The sequence below is a fragment of the Jaculus jaculus genome, chromosome 3 (genome assembly GCF_020740685.1).
Source record: "Jaculus jaculus isolate mJacJac1 chromosome 3, mJacJac1.mat.Y.cur, whole genome shotgun sequence".
NCBI lineage: Eukaryota > Metazoa > Chordata > Mammalia > Rodentia > Dipodidae > Jaculus > Jaculus jaculus.
Genome location: NC_059104.1, coordinates 173090697 through 173114292, shown reverse-complemented (window position 1 = coordinate 173114292; position 23596 = coordinate 173090697). Strand labels below are relative to the sequence as shown.

Here is a 23596-nt window from a genome sequence, read left to right as displayed (position 1 = left end):
TGAGTCTTCCTGGAGGAAATTTGTCACTGGGTGCCAGCCTTGAGGTGTTCTTTTTTGTTGTTTGTTTTTGCAAGGAGAAAAAATGAGTGCTGAGAGCAGTTTGAGCACTGGCGGATTTATGGTGCTGGCTGTTGTTTTTTTTTTCCTCTCTGCTATGCTGATGTGTGACGGGGTAGCCGGCTTCTGCCATGGATGGAACTTCCCCTGAATCTGTAAGCCTGAGAGAAACCATCCCATAAGCTGTGTATGGTCAGATGTTTGCCTCAGCGACATGGAGCTGACTGCACTGCCAGCTCTCTCCTTTTTCGAGTCTAGGACTCCAGCGCGTGGAATGGTGCCACCTACTGTTAACATAGGTCTTCCCACTTTAATTAACCTAATCAAGATAATCCCTCACCAACATCCACACAGGCTAACCTGATCTAGAGAGTCCCTTCCAGGTGATTCTAGGTCCTGAGTCCATCCAAACCATCACCAATACCAGACTAAGACATCATCACTATTTTACCAAGACACACATTTGAATGTTGACTTTCATGTGGGATGGTCAGATTCCTGGAGATCACATGGTGACCTATGCACTAACTGACTTTGGTTCCCTCCTGTGACACACAACCCACAATCCTTAGCTCCTGACAGTGCTGAAGTGCCTTATTTGACAAGCAGCCTTCCTGGGGAAGGTCCCAACACACACCCTCAAGACTGGCTGTCACCTGTCAAGAAGCCCATGAGAAACTCATGCATATTTGCTAAGCGGTGGAGTATAATCTACCCAACAGCTGGCCCCGCTCGCCTTGGACTGACGAGAAGTTCCAGTGGCTATTTTCATATGGCTCCGGATCAGTGCCTCCTGTTCCCCTCTCATTGCACTTGCTATATGTCCCAAAATTCTTATATATTTAGCAAAATATATAGTGATTTTGGTATATGCATGTTACAGCAGAGAGTTACCAGTGTTCCACACACCCATTTTCTTTCTGGGAAATGATGTGTGTATATTTGGGGCTGGAGAGATAGCTCAGCAGTTAAGGCACTTGTCTGAAAAGCTTAAGAACCTGGGTTTGATTCCCCAGTACCCATGTAAAGCCAGATGCCACTTGAGTGCGTTTGCAGTGGCTAGAGACCCTGACATACCCATCCTCTCTCTCAAATAAGTATATTTTTTTAAATATTTTATTTATAATTTTGAAAACTGGAGAGTGAGCATGGGCACACCAGGGCCTCCTGCCACTGCAAACAAACTGCTAATTTGTCTCCTGAAGGTGCAGCTTACTCAACTGACCACAGAAAGGAAATTAGTTTCTGGGGGACGTGGAGATTTTGCTTATTGCGTGCTGCCCTATCTCATCAGTGCCTGGGAAATATCACATGTGGAAGAGTGCTTGCTTAGTTCATAATTGTTGGATGAACTACGAGCCTTGTATAATCTTGGGGTTTTGTTTTAAAGGTGTGTAATTTATTCAGAGGCTCTACTATGGGAGATCCCGTGTGTGTGTGTGTGTGTATGTTGGGTGGTCATTAGGATTGGAGCATTCCCAATAATTCTGCTAAATGCATTAAGCCTTTTCTTCCTTCAACAATACCTGCTGGGGGCTGGAGAGATGTTGGCTGGGAAATTAAGAGTGCTTGCGACTTGAGCATGAGGTACTCTCTGTTCCAGACCACCAAGTTCGATTCCCCAGAAGAACCCACCCATGTATAAAGCTGGGTGTGGCCATGCATATCTCATGGAGGAGTAGTGACAGGGGAATCCTCAGGGCCTGCTGATGGTCAGCTGCTCTTGAGGGAGACACCCCAGCTCAAGGACATATGTGCATGAACTAGAAGAGGATAATTCTGCATGCACATGCTTGTGATGTACGCGTCGGCACACACATATGCATGCACCACACATCACCCATACTGAACACAAAACACATACTCAAATACACATGCAAAAAAAAAAGAGAAAAGCAACTATTGGAGATTTAGCACTACTAAGCAAAAATTTGTGATTCCCTGTGTTAGCCATTACCAGTTAGGCCTAACCCTTTGGAAACACTACTCACACCAGGCCTCTGTGCCCAAAGTGTACCACACGCTCCTCTTGGCAGTTGCCTGGACCATGCCCCTTTCTGCCTCAGTGTGAATGCGCCTCCTCTTCGGTTGTGCTCCCTACATTTTCCTAAGTGACTGGCACTTGGCATTCTGACCCGGCGCCACCTATCTTCCAACTCCCAGAGACCATTCACTTCGTCACTACAGCTTTATTTTGGTAGAGGGCTCAGGACAAGGGTGGGCTGCACACGTGGACCCTCCGTTGGATACAGGTGGCAGTGCTGAGCTTTGTGGGCAGGGGCAGGTGCATCAGGATGTTCCTGCTGTGCAGCTTGGTGGTTCCAAGGGGCCCCGCCATGTACACAGGACAGGAGTACACGTCCAGGCCAGCCACGGCTGGCTTCTCCTTGGGGCGGTGGGCCTGCGTGCTGACGCTGACGGGAGGCAGAGGGCAGGGTTCGCTAGACTGAGTGTCCTGCAAGGCCCCATCTACCGGGTCCCACTCGGCGTGCAGGAGCTGGAGCCCAATGAGCAGCAGCCCGGTCTCTGGAACTGTGGGATTCGGGCCATCCTCCACCTGCCGGGGGAGGTGGGGGAGAGAGGTGCCAGAAAGTAGTTTAACCACAGCTAGGTAAGATGGGACCGGGGTGGGGAGTCAAGGTAGAGAGAGTCAGACCAAGGGCAATTGGGCTTCGCGGGCTAAGATCGCCAATGGGGTGTCATCGGGGAGCCGAATGGGGAACAGAAGAGGTGAAGCCCAGATACCCGGAGATGCAGAGGGCTGTTGCTCAGCTCCAGGCGTTTGGGTGCAAGCTGGGTGGGGCCGGAGCCTCGGTGGTCCTGGGGCCGGGGGCTGGACGGAGGACCGGACGGAGCGCCCTCCAGGGCGGCCTCCCAGCGCAGCGCCAGCAGCAGGCGGCGCGGCTTGCGGAAGGCCGACAGGTGAAACGCGCGCTGCGGCCGCGCCTCCTCCTGCGAGTCCTCGTCCTCGTCGTCGCCGCGCAGGTAGCGAACCAACAGGTTCCCGCGGCGGGACAGCTGCCGCAGCCAGTGCCAGGGCACCAGCGGCCCCGCCGGCGCGTGAGGTCTCCAAGGAGGAGGCAGGCGCCCGGCCCAGAGAGCCTGAGCCACGTCCACGCAGCGTTGCAGAGAGCACGGGGGCTGGCCCTTCAGCCGCTGCAACAGGCAGTCGAGGTCACGCTGCAGGGCGCACACCAGCTGCCTCAGTTCCAGTACCTCCGTCTCCAGGAAGCCCTCCAGAGGCCGCCGAGCACTGGGGCCCAGCACCACCCAGGGCATGGTCGACTGGCCTGGGCTGCAAGAGTTGGTCAGTGTGGCCTTCAGGGTCTCCAGCCTCCGACTGGCGACCACCAGGCGTTGCCGCAGCCGGCGTTCCAGGCGCTGCTGGGTGCTTCTGCAAGCTGCAGGAACCCACGCGTGGCAACTCTGCTGCAGCGCGTTCAGGAGAGCTCGACTCTGGCGCCGCAGCAGCCAGGCCTTGGGCCCCTCGTTCAGTGCGCAGATCCGTGGTTCGATTGATGTGGACAGAAGGTGCATCTGGGCCTTGCACTCTATCATAGCATCCAGCAACCCTAGCTCTTTAGGGGAGCAGGACTGAAGGTGAGGGGTGAAGAGCAAGATGGATTCGATCCACCCAAGATCCTAGGGAGGAGGCCTTCTTCTGACCGGTTAGGCCATCCCCTCCCCCGCCCATAACTGTCAACATGATCGCCTCCTACCTCTATTGGCGCTGCTATCCACGTTCCTGTGGGGCCGGCTTTGCAGTGCGCTATTCCCTACCCCAACGTAGACAGTAGACACTTGCCTGCACCTTACCTGGGCTGGGCATCAGAGTGGCTAGCAGATGCTGGGGGGTGTGTGCTTGGACCGGGGTCCTTCTGCTGGGATGCAGGCAGGTTTGTGTCAGGCTGATCAGGGCTTCTCTGTCCTCCAAATCCCCCACGGGACCTCCATAGAAAACTGAAGCTGAGGGTGAGGTCAGAGCCCCTCAGTTCCAGCCCTTCCATTTCCCACTACCCTTTGAACCAAAGTTGAGAATCTGTGAATGGATCTGCTGGGGGCCTGCATGTCTGCTTGGGGGGGGGGTAAGAGGGCAGGGAGGGGCGTGGGGAGGTTATCTCACCAGCCAACTCCAGCAAGGCAGTGCTGGGATTAGCAAACTGGGCCCATAACCAATTTTGAGTCTGAAGGACCTTGGCCAGGGTCACTTGACTCCTGTGGGGCACAGAAAGTAGGATGCTTAGTAACATTAGTATGCTGAGGACTGTCCACTCTTCTCTTCTGCCTACACCTTTCTCCCAGGCTTTAGGTGAATGAGGACTCACTCATCCCCACCTGGCATCTCGAATATGATGTGCTTTCATTTTCTTCTATCAAATCTGCCCCATCTCTGAGCCTGAGGACACCCAGTTGTCTAAGTTGAAGTCTGGGAGTCATTCTTCACTCCACCCTCTTCATTCCAGATTCATGCTTGACCCTTGGGATTACCACCTGTATTACGATCTCCTCCTTAGATACTGCTAGAGCCCCCAAAACTGTTCTGGCTGCCTCCAGGCCCACGCTGTCTGGTCCATCCCCCACATTGAAGCCCAAGTGCTCCTTTCAGTAGACAAATACAGTTTCCTGTCCTATTTCATTGGCTTCCCACTGTCCTCAGAATAACTTGAAGGCCCTTACCACGGGCCTACAGGCCCTTTTCAATGAGCCTCACCATTCCCTTCTCTGTCTCCAGCATGTCCCCCCCTGCCACATTGAATTCTCTCCTCGGCTGAGGTTAGTTCTCTCTGCTCAGAAAGGCCCTATTTCTACTCGATTTGCTTATGTTTTTAAAATTTTATTTATGAGAGAGAGAGAGAGAGATTGAGAGAGATTGAGAGAAAGGGAGAGAGAACTGGCGACCCAGGGCCTCTAGCTAGTGCAATTGAACTCCAGATGCATGTGCCATCTTGTGTGCATGTGCATGCGCACCACCTTGTGCATCTGGCTTATGTGGGTCCTGGGGAGTTAAACACGGGTCCTTGGACTTTGCAGGCAAGCACCTTAACCGTTGAGCCATCTCTGTAGCATCTGCCTCTGCTTTTAAGACTCAGTTCAAAGTGGGATCCCAACCAAAGTCCTACGAGAAGATTTCCACAACTTCTCCTTGTCTCCACTCTTTGCATTGCCCAACGATAAATCAGTTTTACTCATCCCAGCATGTGGAGGACATGGAGAGTGCTGGGAGACGGAGTGGGTCGGGTGGCCCCCTTACCAACGCCCCCGGTGTGCCTGTAGCTTCATCCCATAAAGCTGACGGTGTAGCAGGAGGCCATGCAGGAAGAGCACAGGCAACGTCTGAGTCAGAGGCTGCACACAGAGTCCTTGCTGAGTTAGCTCTATGTTATCTATCAAGATGCGCCCCAGCTCCAGGGACTGGTCCCAGAAAACAGGCATAGAGTGCTGAGTCAGCACAGCTGTGGCGGAAGCAGAGCGTTAAGTCAGCACAACCCGGTTGCCTCCATTCCCTTTGGTCTGACAGCCCTGGAGGCAGTTCTCCTCACCCGGCAAAGAAGCACTGGCCTCGGTAGACACAATAAGCCAAAGACGGAAGTCTCTGTGGACAGTGGCCACCTTCTTGTTTTCTGGTTGGGATAACAGCAGTTCCGATTCCAGATCTGAGACCACTGAAGTTATACAAGGGGCTGAGATCAATCCTTAGTTGACAGACCGACCCACAAGTCCAGGGATCATACTTGAAACTGGGGCAACAGGAGTCAGACACAAGGCCAAGGAGACGGGCTTTGAGCTGGTGTGGCCATGAGGCTGGAGAGTTCAAGCTAAGGCCCCAAATGTAGGGTAGGAATCTGAAAGCCATCCCCAGGCAGCAACCCCACCTTTGGCTCCATCCAGCAGCCCCAGCAAGGGCTGTACCAACTCTCTCGGCCAATGGGGCATCAGATTACAGTTGTCCAAAATCAGCCAGTGCCCCTTGAACATAGCCTGGCATAGACTGTTGACCACAGATGAGACCGGATCCCAGGCTTCAGAGCCCAGTGCTATCACCTGCAGATGCTTCTGCCCCTAGAAACCAATAGAAAGATGGCAGAGTGACTCACAGTGTCCCTGGAGTGACCCAAGGGACTCAGAGTAATGCCACAGTGAGCCCATGCCCTAGCCCAGCCCATGGAAGCCCACTCACTCTGGGCCAAGTGAACTCGTTCAAACCTGCTCATGGTTGGCAGCCAGTTTCCTGATGACTGTCACAGGATGCAGAGTGGCTGTGGGATGACCAGGCGGTGGCAGCAAGATCAGTATGGGCTGAGTAGCCTGACTATGTTCAAAGGCCATAGTGGGGGGACCCAAGTTTTCATCAAGGGGCCGACCCAGCAGGCTGGTGGTGAAGTCTGCCAGGGCACCTGCCAGGCGGTCAGGTCGCAGTACCCGCCACAGGATCAGCTTCTGGAGGAGGCTGAGTGGCTCCGAAGTGAGATGAGGTGCAGGACCCAACACAGTGGATGCCAGAGACAAATAATCCTGCCAAACACTGGGGTGGCCTGCCAGTGATGCGCGCAGCCCAACAAACGGGCGCAGCTGCTCTAACATTCCACACTCTTGCCAGGCTCTCGGCCCCAACCAGGCTGGCCGAACTATACCTGGCACTAGCTTGCTGTGGCTTGTGCTGGGAGAGGCTGCTAGTCCGGGCCACAGTGCCAGCACCTCCAGCTTTGGTGCCCTCTTTGTCACTTGCAGCAGTGCCAAAGCACCCAAGGCACCCACCAAAGGTACCTGGCTCAAGCCGAATGCAGCCACGGTGCTGCCCAGCAGCTGGTGGGTCAGGTGTATTTTCAGCTGCAGAAGATGGCTGGCCAGATCCTCCCCGTGCTGATGATCATGCGGCTTCATGTTGTCTAGAGCCCGCCTGGTGGTTGCCAGCCAGTTCTCGGGGCTCATATAGAAAAATGGCAGCACGTTCTGTAATGGACTCAGGGCCTCTATCATGGCCATCCCATGCCAAGCCACACGCCGGTAGGGTGCCCACAGTGCCATCTCCTGCAGCTTCTGCTCTTCCAGATCCTCACCGTAAGCACGCAGCTGGCATACCTTGGCCTGGGTCGTCACCATGATCCTCATAAACTTGGATGTCTTCTGATGCTTCTGGGTCTGCATCAGCAGGGTCGACAGCAACAGTTCCTGCATACGGCTGACTGTCAGATGGACCTGGGCCCTTGTCTCCATCCTCAGACATCTATCTGCACTCACTCCAGCTCTATGCTTTCAATGTCTATCCCATCCCATAGACTGGACCCCCAAGCACCTCAGCAGCCTCGATGGCTTCATAGGTGTCCAGGGTCCTGACATGGAGGTCCTGCCAGTGGCTCTCAACCTCAGGATGTTCTCTGCACAGGATTTCATGCAGTATCTGCTCTTCTAGTATTTCCATGTTCAGACCCAGATCCAGTACATTCAGCCCCTTCAGCAGTCCACAGCCTAGCACTTGGGGTTACATGGAGGCAAAATGCTTACCCTTGGCAGAGTCAGGGGGAGGGGTGGACAGGGAGTAGATCTCTCCCTGTTGTAGTTCTGAGCCTGCCCTGGGCCAGGTTGAGCGAAACCCTCTTAGGGATAGTCCAGGGGCCTAGTGTGTCCACCAAGCTGTGCTTATAACTCACTCTCTGGTCTCACCTTTTTCCAAGGCATGGAGGGGAAGGATAGTGCTCAGATAGAGGCAGAAACCAGGCTGCACCTCGGGTGGACTCAGATGCTCCCGCTTCAGCAGCCACTGCAGCTCTTGGCACCCTAGGCCCAGCTCCATGTTGGTCACCAGCACAAGCAAGCCTGTGAAGGGAAACAGGAACCACCTACACACAATGCCAGCACCCATGCTGCCCAGTGCCTGCGTGAGCTCTGCCTCTGAGCAGCCCTCTCCTGACTGACACAGAGCTCCTTTAAGACTCTCCAACACAGTGGGATGAAGAATGGGAACTAAGGTCAGGTTGAGGTATGAAAGAATCACAGAACTAGGAGAAGACAAGAATAGAAAGGGAGGGGGACCACGGTGAGTTCTCACCACTGGCAGCTGCCTCTCGGAGCTGAGGACCCAACTCTGGGTCAGTGCCCGAAAGCACACGAAGGCAGAGGTGAGGCGAAGACCGAGTTTCAGCTAGATTCGACCTCTGACTCTCTGTCTTCTTCACTTGCTCCTCTTTTTCCTCTTGCTTGTTCTCCTCATTTTTCTGTTCTTCTTCCTTTGGCACATTTGTTCGGTCTTTGTCTTTATTTCCCTCTTCACTGGCATCATTGTCGTTGTGCACATTCTCTTCCACCTTATTCTTTCTGTCTTGATGTGTGAGACCCTTCACTGGGACAGAGAAAGGCACAGGAGTGCTTCTTAGAGGAGGACATGGGCTCTTGGGGAGAACTCTTTACCCAGGAGCTCCATTTCATGATGGGAAGTCTATGGGCCCCAGGAAAGCCGCTTACTCAAAATCCTCATCTGCAAAGTGGAGTTGATATTAGTGATGACCTCAGAAAAGTTACTATGAAAAAATAAGTGCAATGCCTCATAGAAATCACTTAGGTCTACAGCCATACCACCCTGAACGCGCCTCATCTCTTTTCATCTTGAAAGCTAAGCAGGGTTGGGCTTGGGTAGTACTTGGATGGGAAAAATCACTTAGATTAACATATGATAAGTACTTATTTATTGTTAGTCATTATTATTCTAAACTTCCAAGGAAGAGGCTGGCCATCTCTGGAATTGGGCCCATTTCTGCCCCTTTTATAAGTTCAATTGTCAATGCCTTTCCATTTTTTTTTTTTTAACATAAAGTATTCTGGCAGTAACAACTAACAGAGCTCTCGCTGATAAGGGAACCAGTGTCTAGAGGAGGGAATGTATAAGTAAAAAGTGGTGAACTGTGGCATTAGAGGTGGTGTGGTGGACACAGATGACTGACTTCCCAGCCTCTTGCCTCCTTTGCTGCCACAGTGGAAATTACAAGGGTAGGCGGCCAGGCCCACAGTTTGGCACACTTGTTTTCTGTTACTGACAAGTTATCAGAACACCATCTATTGTTGCTACACTTCTCATGGCTAACTGGGGTTTGAGCTTTGTCCTTTATCAGGTTGCTAGCTGCTGGTTTTATGAGATAGGATCTCACTGTTTCCCACACTGAGGCTCTGGGGCTCTAGCCGGTCTTGTGTCTCTGCTTCCTGAGTGGGTGGGACGGTGGGCCCATGCCACTGTGCCTGGCTTTTACTGAATCCGCTGGTTTGTTTGTTTGTTTGTTTGTTTTGAGGCAAGTTCACACTCTAACCCAGGCTGACCTGGAACTCACTCTGTAGCCCAAGATGGCCTCAAACTCATGAAAATTCCCCTATCTCAGCCTCCCTAGTGCTGGGATTTAAAACTTCAGCCACTATGCCCAGCATCTCATTGTTTGTTTGTTTTATTTTGACATAACTTATTTCCTTCTAACACTTGGTCTGTAAGCTCCAGCCATCTTTAAGCCATCAACAGTTCACTGAATCCTTCCTGTATTTCAAATCTGTGTTCTCTTTCCTCTTTTCTGCATTAAGGGTTTATTTGATTACATTAAGCTCACCTAGATAATCCAGGATAATAATCTACCTTTAAGTCAATTGACTAGTAACCTTAATCACATCTGCAGTCTTTCCTATGATATAATGTTATCATGGGATAAATACCAGAATGCAAAGATAAAGAGCTGGGATGTAGCACATTGGCAACATATGCAATTCCCAGCACTGGAAAAAAAAAAATCAGTGGTTGAAATTCTGCCTATTCAGATTTCTGGAGGATCTTTTGCTTTCCTGTTAAAGGGACATAAGTGGCCAGCAGAACCTTTGACAAGATGCTTGGGTGGCAGACATCTTGCAACTGTGATGTATGCCTCGTTTCCATGATGGACATAACAACTTCCGCAAATTTGGTGGCTTAAAACTACAGAAGCTGATTTTCTCACTGTTGTGAAGGTCAGAAGCCTGAAATCAAGTTGTCAACAGGGCAATATTCACTCCAAAAGCTCTAAAGAAGAGCATTCTTCACCTCTCCCATCTTCTGGCAAATAGAATTCTCAGTTGTTTTTTTTTTTTTAATTTTTTGTTCATTTTTATTTATTTATTTGAGAGTGACAGAGAGAGAAAGAGGCAAGGGGAGAGAGAGAGAGAGAGAGAGAGAGAGAGAGAGAGAGAGAGACAGAGAGAATAGGTGCACCAGGGCCATCAGCCACTGCAAATGAACTCCAGACGCGCGCGCCCCCTTGTGCATCTGGCTAATGTGGGTCCTGGAGAATCAAGCCTCGAACCAGGGTCCTTAGGGCTTCACAGGCAAGCACTTAACTGCTAAGCCATCTCTCCAGCCCGAATTCTCAGTTTTTATTGGCTTAGGGCTGCATTACTCTAACAGCTGCCTCCCTCTTCTGTGTGCCTGTGTCCCCTCCTATGTCTCCTAAAAGGCATCTGTCATGGAATTCAGGACCTGCTCATGTCCTGAGCAGGATGATCTCACTTCAAGGTCCTGAAACTTACTGTGTTCATAAAGACCCTATGTTCAAATAAGGCTACATTCCTCCTCCCCGCAAATCTATTTAACTTTCCAACCCTTTCTTTTAGGTTACTTCCTTCTCCTGGAAAAATGATCCTTCCAACACCATTCATTCAGGCCCCTCACCCAAACAGATCCAACGAAAATACTCCCCTAGAATTTCTAAATGTTAAATAAATTTAAGTCGGAGCGCTCTGGGTACGGGCAACCTTTCCGATAGTGTTGTATGGAAGACTGGACTGGCCAGCCATGTAGATTCAGAAATATTGAAACATATACCCAAAACGCACAGATAGAAACAGCAAATATGACCAAATTTACTAATGTCGTGTATAGGTTGGCCAAACCTGGGATGTACTAGCCACACAGATCCCCGCCGTGAAAGGAAAGACCACACAAGGCTGAGAGTACTGGGCATTTGGGGTACTCCAGAGACGTGGTGCCGTCACCCTGCCTTACCTGAGTCAGTGAGGCCTGACGGCAGCCTCCTGTTCTCTTCCCCCGGCAGTGGGTTCAGCCAGACGAGGGCCTGGTTGCTGGGGTCCAGCAGCAGAGGCCAGCGGCAGCTGTAGGAGTGCATGTGGCTGCGCAGGAGCAGGCCTGCCAGGCGGGCTGACTTCGCCTGAGGCTTCAGGTCTCGATCCCACTGGTGCTGCTCAGATCCGTAGCTCAGCAGGTCCAGAATCCTGAAGGGAGAGCGCGTGAGCAGCAGAGGGCTCTGCGGCGGCCGGCCGGCAGATGCCTGCTGCAGCGCCCGCGCGATGTCATCCGGGCCCAGGTCCTCCTGAGAGCCTCGGCACACTGCCAGCCACTTGTGCAGCAGTTCCTGGCGCCGAGGTGGTGGGAAGGGACCCAAGTAGACGATGGCGGCCGAACACAGGAGGGCATCTCCAAATACAGTCAGGCACTGTTCCCTCAACTTCTGGTGTGGAGGAAAAACCAGAGGGTGAGTGGGCCAGCGGGGGTGGGGGTGGGGGCAGAAGGTTCACAGAAAAGAGCAAGGCAATGCATGGGGGAAGACCCAGTAAGGAGGGTGTGGTAAGACAGAGAAAGCAGAAAGGGTATAAGATGGGGTATAAGGATACTAGGACAGAGGCATCTGGGAGCGGGGTCCATTACCTGGAGCCGTGCGGTCCAGGTGTGCATGGGTGTAAGCAGGGCAGACTTTATAGGCCACTTGTGACACTGCCCACTCTGTGCCTGATTGAGGCTCTCCAGCATAAGGTTGTGACACGCGTGGGCTTCCTCAAGCTTCTTTGTCAGACACAAAATCTGCTCCATCATGTCTTGCGCCTGAAACTGGTAATGGGACAGACGGGCCTGCTCCCGAGCCAGCGTGGCCTCCACCTGCCGCAGCAGCAAGCCCGTGGGCAGTCCCCGGCGCTGGGCCACCCCGTAGCGCAGCACGGCCCAGAGCCAGAGGGCCAGGTTTGCTGCCGGTATGCTTACGACCCGCAGGGCTTCGTCACGCATCCCCGGAGCCTTCAGAGCTTGCTTTAACGTGATCAGCTCTGCGTCTGTCAGCTTCTCCTTGGGGAAGAAAACCAGCTCCTGCGAGAACGTGAATCACGGAGGGGAAGACACGGATGCCCCGGACCTTGGCTCCACAGGCTAGCCATACTCAATCTCTCCTCCGTGACTCCCCTCTGTCCTCTAAGGCGCCCCATGTTCCTTACCTGGTAAAAGTCCTCTGTACATAAGAGTTGCTTGGCACTGGCCCAGCCTGTTTCATAGTGGAACAATTCACACAGCGCATCAGTCACCTGGACCACGGATTGTGGTGGTGCTCGATAGCTCCGTATCTCCTCAAAGTCGGCCACCTGCAACTGGCTCAGAGGGCCTAGAAATGCTTTGCCCATCTGAACGAGAAGAGATGCATGCTGCTGAGAGCTCGTGAAAAGCTCTGCTCTTTAAGGTGGTTTTGTTGTTGTTGTTTGTTTTGTTTTGGTTTGGTTTGGTTTGGTTTTTTGAGGTAGATTCTCACTCTAGTCCAGGCTGACCTGGAATTCACTATGGAGTCTCAGGGTGGCCTCAAACTCACGGCGATCCTCCTACCTCTGCCTCCCCAGTGCTGGGATTAAAGGCATGCGCCATCGCGCCCAGCTCTTCAAGAAATTTTTAAGAGGGCTCGTCTCCTCAGAGTCCTTATGAGGGGCTATCCCTGAGCCATCCTATAACCTTCCCCATCATGAGTCATCCCATCTTGTCCTCTAGGCATGCTACAAGGGATCATCAGGGGTCACTCAGAGAGGAGCAGTGCTGGGAAGGTGACAGGAGGAGCCCACCTGGTCCAGGAAAGCCTCCTGCTGAGCCTGTAGGGCATCCTTCTGTTTGGCCAGATTCTCAATGATGCTCTCCTGGTTCCAACACTCTGTCAACTGCTGCCTGTAGAGGAACTTGCTATGTTCCAGCTGCTCATGATACATGTCAACGTTCTGTGAACAGAGGGCCAGGCAGGGACAGCTCCAGAGCTGGGGTAGTGTGCAAACACCCAAGGGAAACATGGACTTGACTGGGTGACCATGTTGAATTCCAGGTAGGCCGCACATGCAGCCCCAAGGGGGCGGTTGCTTTTCCTGCAAGTCACTTCACCATACAAGCCTAGGAGAGCTGACTCCAACGTTTGTAACTGTTACGTTTCTTCTCATGTTACCTGAATTCTTAGCAGCAGCTGTCCAGAAAACAGACACCTCCCTCTGGAAGCCTTCTCCTCCCTTGGCCTTCATGATACTATGGTCTCCTTGGGCTGTTTCCTGATTCTCAAGCTGCTTTTTCTCAGCCTCTTCCTTTGTCTCCCCAAGTACTCCTTAATAAACATTCCCAAAGCCCCTTCTCGTCTCATCCAACACTTCTGCACACCCACCTTGTCTCCATGGCTGTGGCTGCAATGTACTTTCTGTTGTCCTATTTGGGGCTAGATTATATTATTACTCAAAAACTGGTGGAATTTCTAGCAACATTCCCCTCCCAGCTCTACACTATGCATCTGCAAACTCAGCCTCTCAGACCCTATTTGTATCCCCCCCAATTAATATATTGTTTCTGCCTCATTAGCTGTCCTGCAGTCTCACTGTTTTCCTCATGTTCTTTCCCCCAAAGAATAGTGACCAAAAGGTTTTCCAGGGAAGAAAGGGTGTTGCTACCCATGGCTTCATTTCCTTCATTTGTCCATGCCCAGTTCATCTTAATATCTTTCCATTACACCTTCTAGATGCTTCCCGTCTCCATTCTGAGGCCGAGGGCATCGCTCAGGAGTAGAGAGCATGTGCAGCATGCAAAATGCCCTGGGATCAATCTCCACACCACAAACCAACCAACCAATTTCCATTTTCATCCCCAGAACCCATCCCTCACATTCAGGATGTCTCTCCTGTTCTGCCCTGGCTTTCCAACTGTGTCTCACTCCCTGCTCTCATTCTCTTCTCTAATCAGCCACCATGTCGCACAACTAGCTTTCTAAAGCCTGAATCCCATCTTCACTGTGAACCTGAACACTTGCCTCCTTGGCCATTCCCCACTCACCATTTCAGCCTCATCTTTTTCTGCCTCCCAGCATTGTATAGCCGTTCCTAACTTTCACTCCTTCCAGTGTGGTATGGATTTTTTTTTATTTTTTATTTTTTTGTCTGTTTCTGTGCCTTTACACATACTGTTACTTCAGACTGGAACATTCTTTGTGTATGTGGCTTTACATGGGCTTTAGGGAATTGAACCTGGACCAGCAGGCTTTGCAAGTAAGCACCTTTTTACCACTGAGCAAACTCCCCAGCCCCTCCGTGCTCAAAAAGGTTTTCTTTTTTGAGGGGAGGGGGTTGTTTCGAAGCAGGGTCTCACTCCAGCTCAGGCTGATCTGGAACTCACTCTGTAGCTCTAGGCTGGCTTTGAACACCTGGCAGTCCTCCTACTTAAGTGTTCTGAGTGCTGGGATTGAAGGTGTGCACCACCACACCTGGCTGAGTCCTTCTTGATACTTTTGAGTGCTATGGACTTTCTCTGTTATATTAGCACTTTGTTTTTCTCACTGCATCACATTTTGAAAAAGGTTCAGGGCTAACTACAGAGCACTGAACTCTTTGGATTTTTTTTTTTTTTCAAGGAAGGGTCTCACTCTAGCTCAGGCTGACCTGGAATTCACCATGTAGTCTCAGGGTGACCTTGAACTCATGGCGATCCTCCTACCTCTGCCTCCTGAGTGCCAGAATTAAAAACATATGCCACCATGCTGGGCTCTCTTTGGATCTTGTTTTCAAGTTAGTGAATGTGATATCTGCCTCAGAAAGTTGTGGTACCTTCATCTACATCTATCATCTTTCTATAATTGTAAATATAAAATAAGCATAGATATAAATATTGTTTGGGCAAAAAGAAACACAAATTCAACTGATTTTGTTGAATCTGATAATGAATCAATGAGCTAATTAAGCATGAGAGAGAAAAGATATGGAGGGACCCAGGATGAGACTTGGGATTCGGCTTAGATGATTACATGGATGGTGGTGTCATTCCTGGGGGGCAAGGAATATTGGAAGGAGGAGGTACTATTAGAACTGTTGAGTGAATAACCAAGGGATCCAACTCTGAATGATTTTTGGGATTATGAGTGTCTCTTAATCATACTTGGGTCTTACTGGGCTATAGTGGGATATAGCTGATCAAAAAAGAGCAGGGATCCTCAGCCAGATCAGTAATTCCTGGTACTAATCATCTTGGAAAAAAGTAGGACACAAGACAAGAAACTAGAATTTAGAAGGCAGGAAAAAGGATGCCCCTGTCTCCTATGAATTATCTTTTTGCAATTTTTTTTTTTTCCTTTTGTAAGTTAACTGAATCTTGAGGACTAAGCAGGTCATCTTAGGTGGTGGGTAGGAAGGCCTCAGTGCTTTGAGAATTCTTACACAGTTTACATAGAAACCTCGTCTCTGGATGTGAAGAGGCCACGTAGGTATTAGAGGTTGCAGAGCCTGAAGGCAGCTTACCCAGTTGAAAGCAGGGCACTAGTTTGCTTTTCTATAGTTAGTCCTGAAGCTTTTTCAAAGCTTTATGCAGTGGGAAGAAAAGAAAAGTAGTATTCTAAAATCTCTTTATTCAAAGATGATTGCTCTGCATAGCAAAGCAAAAGGAACTTGGGATATAAACCCTAAAAAAACTTATTACATGAGAATGGTATTTGGGGAACACTAAAGAAAAAAAAAATAGGATGGCTGAGGCTGGACGTGGTGGTGCACACCTTTAATCCCAGTACTTGGGAGGCAGAGAGAGGTAGGAGGATCGCTATGAGTTTGAAGCCACCCTGAGACTCCACAGTGAATTCCAGGTCAGCCTGGGCCAGAGTCAGACCCTAACTCAACCCCCCCCCCCCCAAAATAGGATGGCTGAATAACATTATGAGCATGTGTTGAGAGAAGTAAGGGAAAGGCAGAAGTTGGTCACTTGGAAATGCCCAGTAGAGGAGGGTAACTTAAGAAGTACAGGACTCACTGATGTCTAGTATATCATTAAATATGTTTCTGCTTCCTTGCTTTGGTGCATATTTTGCTCCACACCATCATTCATTCATCCACACTCTCTCATTGCACGTAACAGCCTTATATATTTCATACCTTTTTAGAAGAGGAGTAGAATAAAGCAGTATGGGGGTAGAAAGTGGCTACAAGGGTGAGGCAACTAATAGCTTTAGTGAATTCAAGGGAAGAAGGTAAGAATGAGAAGTGGCAGAAGATCTTGAGATAACAGAAGCATACCAAAGTGCACACAGCCAAAGTACCAGGGGCAATCAGAGGCAGACACTCGAGATCCATGAGTTATAAAGATTCAATCTACTCTGTGTCATGGAAAACTTTGGGCCCTGAACTACTAAGGAAGAGGCAATTAGAGATTAGAGAGATCTCCTAGGGCAAAAAGGAACTCTAACAAAATATGAACTGGGGGCTAAAGAGATGGCTCAGCAGTTAAGGTGCTTGTCTGCAAAGCCTAAGCACACGAGTTCCATTCCCTAGCACCTGTGCAAACCCAGATGCACAGGGTGGCACATGTGTCTGGAGTTCATTTGCATGGGCTAGAGGACCTGGCATGCCCATTCTCTCTCTCTCTATCTGCCTCTCACCCTTTCTCTCTCATGAATAAATAAATATGAACTGAAATTCACTCTGGTTCCCTCCTCCCAAGTCCCCTTTGGCTCTCCTACTTTTTTGGGGGGGGGGGATTTCAAGGTAGGGTCTCGCTCTAGCCCAGGCTGACCTGAAATTCACTATGTAGTCTCGGTGGCCTTGAACTCATGGTGATCCTCCTACCTCCCTAGTGCTGGGATTAAATGCGTGTGCCACCACACTCGGCATTGGTTCTCCTACTTTGACACAACTGTGTATACCTCCCAGCCACCTCCCTCTTACTTTGTGGGCTCCTTGTAGCTGCTGTTCCAAGTCAATGACCAGGCTGGTTTGGGTGCTGTGTCGCTCAACCAGTAGTTTCAGAGTCTTCAGGGCGGTGTGGAGGCTGGAAATGCAATGTATCAGTGCATAGACTGGAGGGAGGGGCAGGAGGTGGGGGAATGGGGACCACTCACCGCTGGGCCTTCGTCCTCATCTGCAAGATCATCTGGCCTTGCAGCACCAGGAAGGTATCCAGGAAGTCTAGGAAGGTCTTGGGGGTAACAAGTGGCAAAGCAGGGCACAGATGCTGATGGTAATAAGCAGACGAAAGGTGGATGAGAGTCATGGCCTTGGCCAGACTGGGAACTGAGGCCTGGATATCTGGGCACTTCAAGGAGCCTGCAATGGACATGGTTTTCATCTGACCCGGTGGGCTTGTATGGGGAATGGGAAGGGGAAGGCTCCTCTTCTAGCTCAGGGAGGGCAGAACTCAACACACCAAGGAGTTCAGAAAGCAAGTGAGAGTGAGAGGAAAAGGACAAGAGAGTGAAAGAGACTGGCCTGGGGAGTAGCTCTCTTTAGGACGGTGTTGGAACGAGTGGTGAGGACAAGGGGAAAGGGCTCACCGTCATCCAGGGGCATACTTGGAGCACCCTGCAGGTGGGACTGGGCAACCTTGAGCAGGGAAGCTTGGTCCCAGGGTTCATAGTGGTCAACACTGGCGGTGGCCAGTTGAAGGAGCTTCAGGAGCAGGGAAGGGGGAAGCTGCTTTTGGACCTGGTCATCTCCAAGCAAGAAAAACATGTGCAGGTTGCTACACACTTGCTGGTAGAACCTGTGGATCAAAGACTCATTCGCCATCTTTCCTGACCCATTTACCCACTGGACTCCAGACCCAACCTTGATCCCTTAAGCCCTCATCTTTTACATATATATATATATATATATATATATATATATATATATATATATATATATATATTTGAGAGAGAGAGGGAGAAAGGGTGCGCCAGGGCCTCCAGCCACTGCAATCCAACTCCAGACACATTCACTCCCTTATGCATCTGGCTAACATGGGTCCTGGGGAATCAAACCGGGGTCCTTTGGCTTTGTAGGCAAACGCCTTAACCGCTAAGCTGTCTCTCCAGCCCAAGCCCTTATCTTTAGAGCTCTTACAATAGCCTATAGATTTTTCTGTTTAGGCCGAGGCAGAGTAAGAGCACAGCATGGCACATTTGGATGTGGGGTTCTGGGGCTTACCTGTGCAATAATATTTCCTTCTTAAAGGTATGCTTGGCACCAGTGTTCTCCTTGGAGAAATGATCGTCAATGCTATCCAGATCTGCCTCTGTGTACTGGTCAGGGAAACTTCCTGAGGTTGCTAGGGCCACCAGGCGATGAAGGGTAAAGACATCCACACTTTCAGACACAAGGAGGGCAACTGGCAGGTTTAATGCTCCAGCATGCCAGCTGGCATCTCGCAGACAGTGGAGAATGGCGTCCTTTGGCTCAGACGGCAAATGGAAGAGGCGTGCCTGACAGATGGCAGAGGCCAGGATGACAGCCGTGCGACGGCCAGTGCCTCGAGCCTCCGAGAGCAGTAGGCCATGCTGCCGAGGCCTAGCGAGCACCCGGACCAGGCGGGCCACGTGTTGGGCCATGGTGTGGCACTGGGCAAGGTGAGGGCTCAGCCCTAGCTGAGCAGCGGAGGTGGCCAGCTGCCTTTCCAGGTTGTCCCACTGCCGTTCCAGGTATAAGTTGGGGCTCTCGGAGTTGGAGCTTAGGACAAGTTCCTGACTGAAGACCATGTCGGAGGGTTTTTCCTGGGGACAGAGCAATAGCACCGCTGGCAGCAAGGGCGAGGCCAAGTCCGCACGGGCCGCCCTCTGCCACCTACTCTTGCACGTCTCTGACCGGAGCTCACAGCTGAGAGTCCTCGTGTCTTCCCCGTCGTCCGCCACGTAGCTTCCGCTTCCTGGCTCCCTGCTTGCTGACGTCGTGGTTGGGGCTAGATGCGGGTCATAGAGGTAGGCGCCTATGGTGGTCTTAAGGCCATAGGGGTCTTCTTCGTCCTCTGTCCCGCTGTCACTGTCGCTTAAGTCCTCCCATTGGGCCAGTTCCCCGTCGGATTCCACTTCGGGCACCTTTTCCTCTTCCGCCTCCTCCTCGGGGTCCTTGTCCGGTGCCTGGGACCCGGACCCGCCGCAGAAGACGTTCTGAGCGACTTCGAGCAGCAGCTTGGCGCACTGGGAGCGCTCCCTGGGGCTGTCCAGCCGGTCGCAGAAGGTCCTCTGGGCCTCGTGCAGCCAGAGGCGCAGCATGTTGCGCATGGACGCCAGCACGTTCAGGCGGGTGCCGCGCAGGCCCGACACGCGGCGCAGGTGCTCCTGGTGGGGGGCGGTGTCCGCCAGGGCTCGCGCGGGCGTGCGCGTGGGCAGCAGCTGCATGCTGCCCAGGAGCTGGCTCACCGAGTGCAGCGAGAAGCGGTAGTGCGGGCGCAGCGGCGAAGGCACGAACCAGCTGCTCACAGCCTCCCAGGCCTCCACCGAGGCCTGGACCAGGGCTCTGGAGAGCGTGAACTCCCGCTCCACGGAGGGGAAGCGCTCCAGCCAGATCTGGATGCTAGGCGCGTGCCTGCTCAGCAAGGCGTCCAAGGTCATGCTGCTGAGGGCCAGCACCGTGAAGTGTCGGAAGAGGCGTGGGCACAGTGGCCGTTCGCAGAAGCCTGGCACCGTGACGGTGGCAAGGAAGTTCACTGTGGGATGCAGCGTCTGCAGTTCCAAAGTGTTGTGGGCGTACACCGTTCCTTCCATGGCCTGGCGCAGGGTCTCCACCACCGGCTGGCAGCTCTTCTCTGGGTCTATGGGACACGAAGAACGACAGGGAGCACATGTGCAAGTTAACATGGAACTGTCCTCCTCTTCCTCCTAGCTCTGCTTCCAGCGCAGTTGTGAAGGGATTCCGTTCATCTGCTGTGTTGGGTCTTGGTGACATCTAAGTCATGCTACTGATTGCTCCTCTCCTCTCACCTAGATCCTGCCTCTATGGTCAATTACTGATTCATTGACTGAAGGAAAATGAATATTGTAGTAATATTTGGAGGCTGCGATGGTGGGAAACTGGATCAGATTACAATTAGGGCCAGAGTTGATTCTTTTCCATTACAGAGAACACAGTTACATCATATCCACACTAATAACTCTGCTGTAACATTTGGTTACGTAAAACAAAATATAAGCACGCATAGTTCAATAAGGCTGGACAATGTACATTTCAATGATAAATCTGGAACATTCTCTTCACCCCAGAACATTGCCTCATGCCCCTGTGATGTCAACTTCCTACTACCACAGTCCAGACACTGCGATCTGGCCTGACTCACTTAATGCTGTCTGTTCTAGAACTTTACATAAATAGAATCATACAGTAGCTACTGTCATGTCAGATGTAAATATATATATATATATATATATATATATATATATATATATACACACACACACATATATACATAAATAGAATTACACAGTAGGTACTGTCATGTCAGATGTAAATAAATACACACACACACACACACACATATATATATATATGTATGTATATGTGATGATTTATATTTTCACTTTTATTTATTGACTAGTTTGCTAAGGAATTATCTTTTAAAAAATATTTTATTTATTTTTTGGAGAGAGAGAATGAGAGAAAAAGAGGCAAATAGAGAGAATGAGAATGCCAGGGCTCCCAGCCATTACAAACTCCAGACGCATGTGCCACCTTATGCATCTGGCTTAAGTGGCTCCTGGGGAATTGAATCTGGGTTGTTAGGCTTTGCAAGCAAGTGCCTTAAGTGCGAAGCCATCTCTCCAGCTATGGAAATTGTCTTTAAAAACACACAAACAGACATTTTTTTTTTTTTTTTTAGTCTGGCATGATAGTGAGTGTCTTTAATCCCAGCAGTGGGGAGGCCGAGGTAGGAGGATCACTGTGCGTGAGGTCAGCCTGAGACTCCATAACGCATTCCAGGTCAGCCTAGGTTAGAGCAAGACCCTACCTTAAAACATTCCTTTTTCCCAGAGAACCACTTTATAACTTTGTGGATATTTGTATATTCTTCATAGTTTGTGTGTTTTCTTATTTTATTTATTGCTGCTTTGATCTTTCTTATTTCTTTTCTGTATATTATATTACATATATTATTTCTATTTATTTTGGGTTTAATTTGTCTTTCTTTTCTATATTCTTGAAAATTTAGATCACCAATTCCAACCTTTCTTACTTTCTGATATTTAAAACTATCTGAGCCCTGCTTCAGATATAGTCCACACATTTTGATGATTTAATTATTCATCAACTAAGATATTTTCTAATTTCTCTTAATGGCTATTTTCTGATGCATGAGTTATTTGGAAGTGTGTTATTTAATTTAAGATAATTTAGGACTTTTCTAGGTATCTCACTGATGTTTATTGTTGTAGTCAGAGATAGTACCCTAAAGTTTTAATCCTTTCAAATTTGTTGACACTCGTTTTTTAATTTTTTAAAAAATTAATTTATTTTTTTATTAATTAGTTTTGTACTCAGTGAATATACAGTTAAGTTGGTACCATTGTTAGGCTCGTCCATGTCCTACCCCCGGCCCCTCCTTGTTGAGGTATATGGGTCATGCATTGTGGGGTTAGCCCTCAGTTATGGATAGGAGAAATGTCTCTGCGCGTCATGACCCAGCATGTGGCTTTGACATTCTTTCTGCCCCCTCTTCCGCAAAATTTCCCTGAGCTATGCTGGCTTCATTTGCTTCAGTGATGAGGTGTTGGGGGCCTCTGTGTTGACACTCACTTTATTACCCAGCATATGGTCCATCTACCCTGGTGACTGTCCCATGTGGCTTGAGAAGAAAGTGCCTCTGCTGCAGGTGCGTGTAATGCTCTGTAGATGTCAGCATGACTACTGAAGTTGTTCACATACGTTACAAAATTCCAGACTTGCATTCTATTTTTCTCCTTTCTTTTGTTATAGTTTCTTCTATGAATGTTTTCTGAGCACTGAGTCCCTATTGGGTCTTCAAAGTCAATGAGACAGATCCCCGTGCTCATGAGGCTTCTGAATGAGGACAAAGGCCAGTGAGCACGTGGCCACAAAGTCCTGGCGTTACAAGCTCCCAAGCACGGTAGCACCATGGATAGCTAACCTGGAATGGAGCGCAGGCTTCCTGAAGTGGGACTACATTGGATTATTTGGAAGGAATCACTAGGATTTTTTTTTTTCCAGAAAAATAGAGAAGGCCAAGGATACCATCCCCAGTGACTACAGGAAACCTGACTTCCTGAGTCCAGGGAGAGCACAGGGTGTCAGAAGCTATATGACAGAGAGCTTTGTAAGACTGCAAGGTAATGATCATCCAAACCAGAAATGCACACAAGGATTCAAGGGATGTGTAGCAGGCAGCACTGATAGACGCAGGGATGGACGCTGGTAAGAGAAGAGGTCAAGTCAACAAGAGTTCTGGCTTAAGCCACTGGCTGGACAGTGGTAACAGCTACTTGTGGACACACTGGAGCAGAGGATTTTTTTTTTTTTTTGAAGAGAGTGTGGAGATGATGAGCACAGGGTTAGATCTGAGGTGCCACTGGGGCAGCAAGAGAGATTTGGATAGTAGTTAGTTGGATAAATAGGTCTATGTTGAAGAGATGTCTGGGCTGGAGATAGAGATTTTTCCAGTCAAAGCAATGAGATTGCCCAGCATGGTGGCACACACCTTTAATCCCAGCACTTGGGAGGCAGAGGTAGGAGGATCACCGTGAGTTTGAGGCCACCCTGAGACTACAGAGTGAATTCCAGGTCAGCCTGGGTTAGAGTGAAACCCTACCTTGAAAAACCAAAAAAAAAAAAAAAAAAAAAGAAAGAAAGAAAGAGCAAGGAGATTGGAGATTGTGGGTGAGCTCTTGAGGATTGATGGGACTGCTCAGGAAACCGATGTACAACAAGAAGCTATGCACAAGGAATGCTGAAGTTTGAGCTGTAGACATATATGTGAGAGTCCACAAATACTGCTATGGATTTTACAATCCCATAAGATGGTAGTAGCTGCTCCCTCCCTTCATTCCATCCTCCCTGCTCCTCACCAGAAGCAGCCATGTGCAGATCTTCTAGCATGAAAAGGAGGAAGCCTTTAGAATCCAGATGATGCCCAGGGTATGGGATGGCTTGTGTTTGGCCTTGGACCCCTCTGCTCAACAGGAGGCGAAAGTGGGTAGAGCTGAAGGCAGAGTGGATGGGGCTGTATACGTAAGGGTGGTTGGGCTCCACGAGAACCTCCACAAAAGCTGACTTCCCCGACGCCGCCTCTCCAGCCAGCAGCACTGGCTGTCCCCTAGACAGAAGCAGGTCCACCACATACAACAGCCGTTCAGTCTGTAGGGCAGAAGGAACACTTACTATGGCAGCTCCAGGGCAGGACAGTAATCCAGCTGAAAGCATAGGGCTAAGGCACTTGCCTGAAAGCTATACTCAGAGAACACACCATGCATCAAAGAACGTGAGCAGGAAGACCACAGATAGGAGCTACTCCCCCGCCCAGCGTATTTCCATAAGTCCCAACCCAAGCTCTTTCCCCAGTGTCCTCACA

At 50.2% G+C, this 23596-nt stretch overlaps 1 protein-coding gene across 1 annotated transcript in view; it reads right to left on the bottom strand.

The window, feature by feature from the left end:
• Positions 1-2263: 2263 nt before the first annotated feature.
• Positions 2264-23596, bottom strand: part of Dnhd1 (dynein heavy chain domain 1) — a 62614-nt gene continuing 41281 nt past the window's right edge. The window contains exons 24-43 of the mRNA XM_045146136.1: positions 23094-23382; positions 18232-19831; positions 17598-17806; positions 17166-17370; positions 16993-17095; positions 12889-13038; positions 12280-12462; positions 11723-12154; positions 11083-11525; positions 8105-8442; positions 7720-7872; positions 7352-7530; positions 6262-7227; positions 5931-6117; positions 5598-5720; positions 5309-5510; positions 4181-4272; positions 3874-4023; positions 2803-3635; positions 2264-2614 (exon numbers count right to left, since the gene is read on the bottom strand). Of these exons, the coding sequence (XP_045002071.1) occupies positions 2264-2614; positions 2803-3635; positions 3874-4023; positions 4181-4272; positions 5309-5510; positions 5598-5720; positions 5931-6117; positions 6262-7227; positions 7352-7530; positions 7720-7872; positions 8105-8442; positions 11083-11525; positions 11723-12154; positions 12280-12462; positions 12889-13038; positions 16993-17095; positions 17166-17370; positions 17598-17806; positions 18232-19831; positions 23094-23382 (7188 nt within the window). The remainder of the gene's footprint in view (positions 2615-2802; positions 3636-3873; positions 4024-4180; positions 4273-5308; positions 5511-5597; positions 5721-5930; positions 6118-6261; positions 7228-7351; positions 7531-7719; positions 7873-8104; positions 8443-11082; positions 11526-11722; positions 12155-12279; positions 12463-12888; positions 13039-16992; positions 17096-17165; positions 17371-17597; positions 17807-18231; positions 19832-23093; positions 23383-23596) is intronic.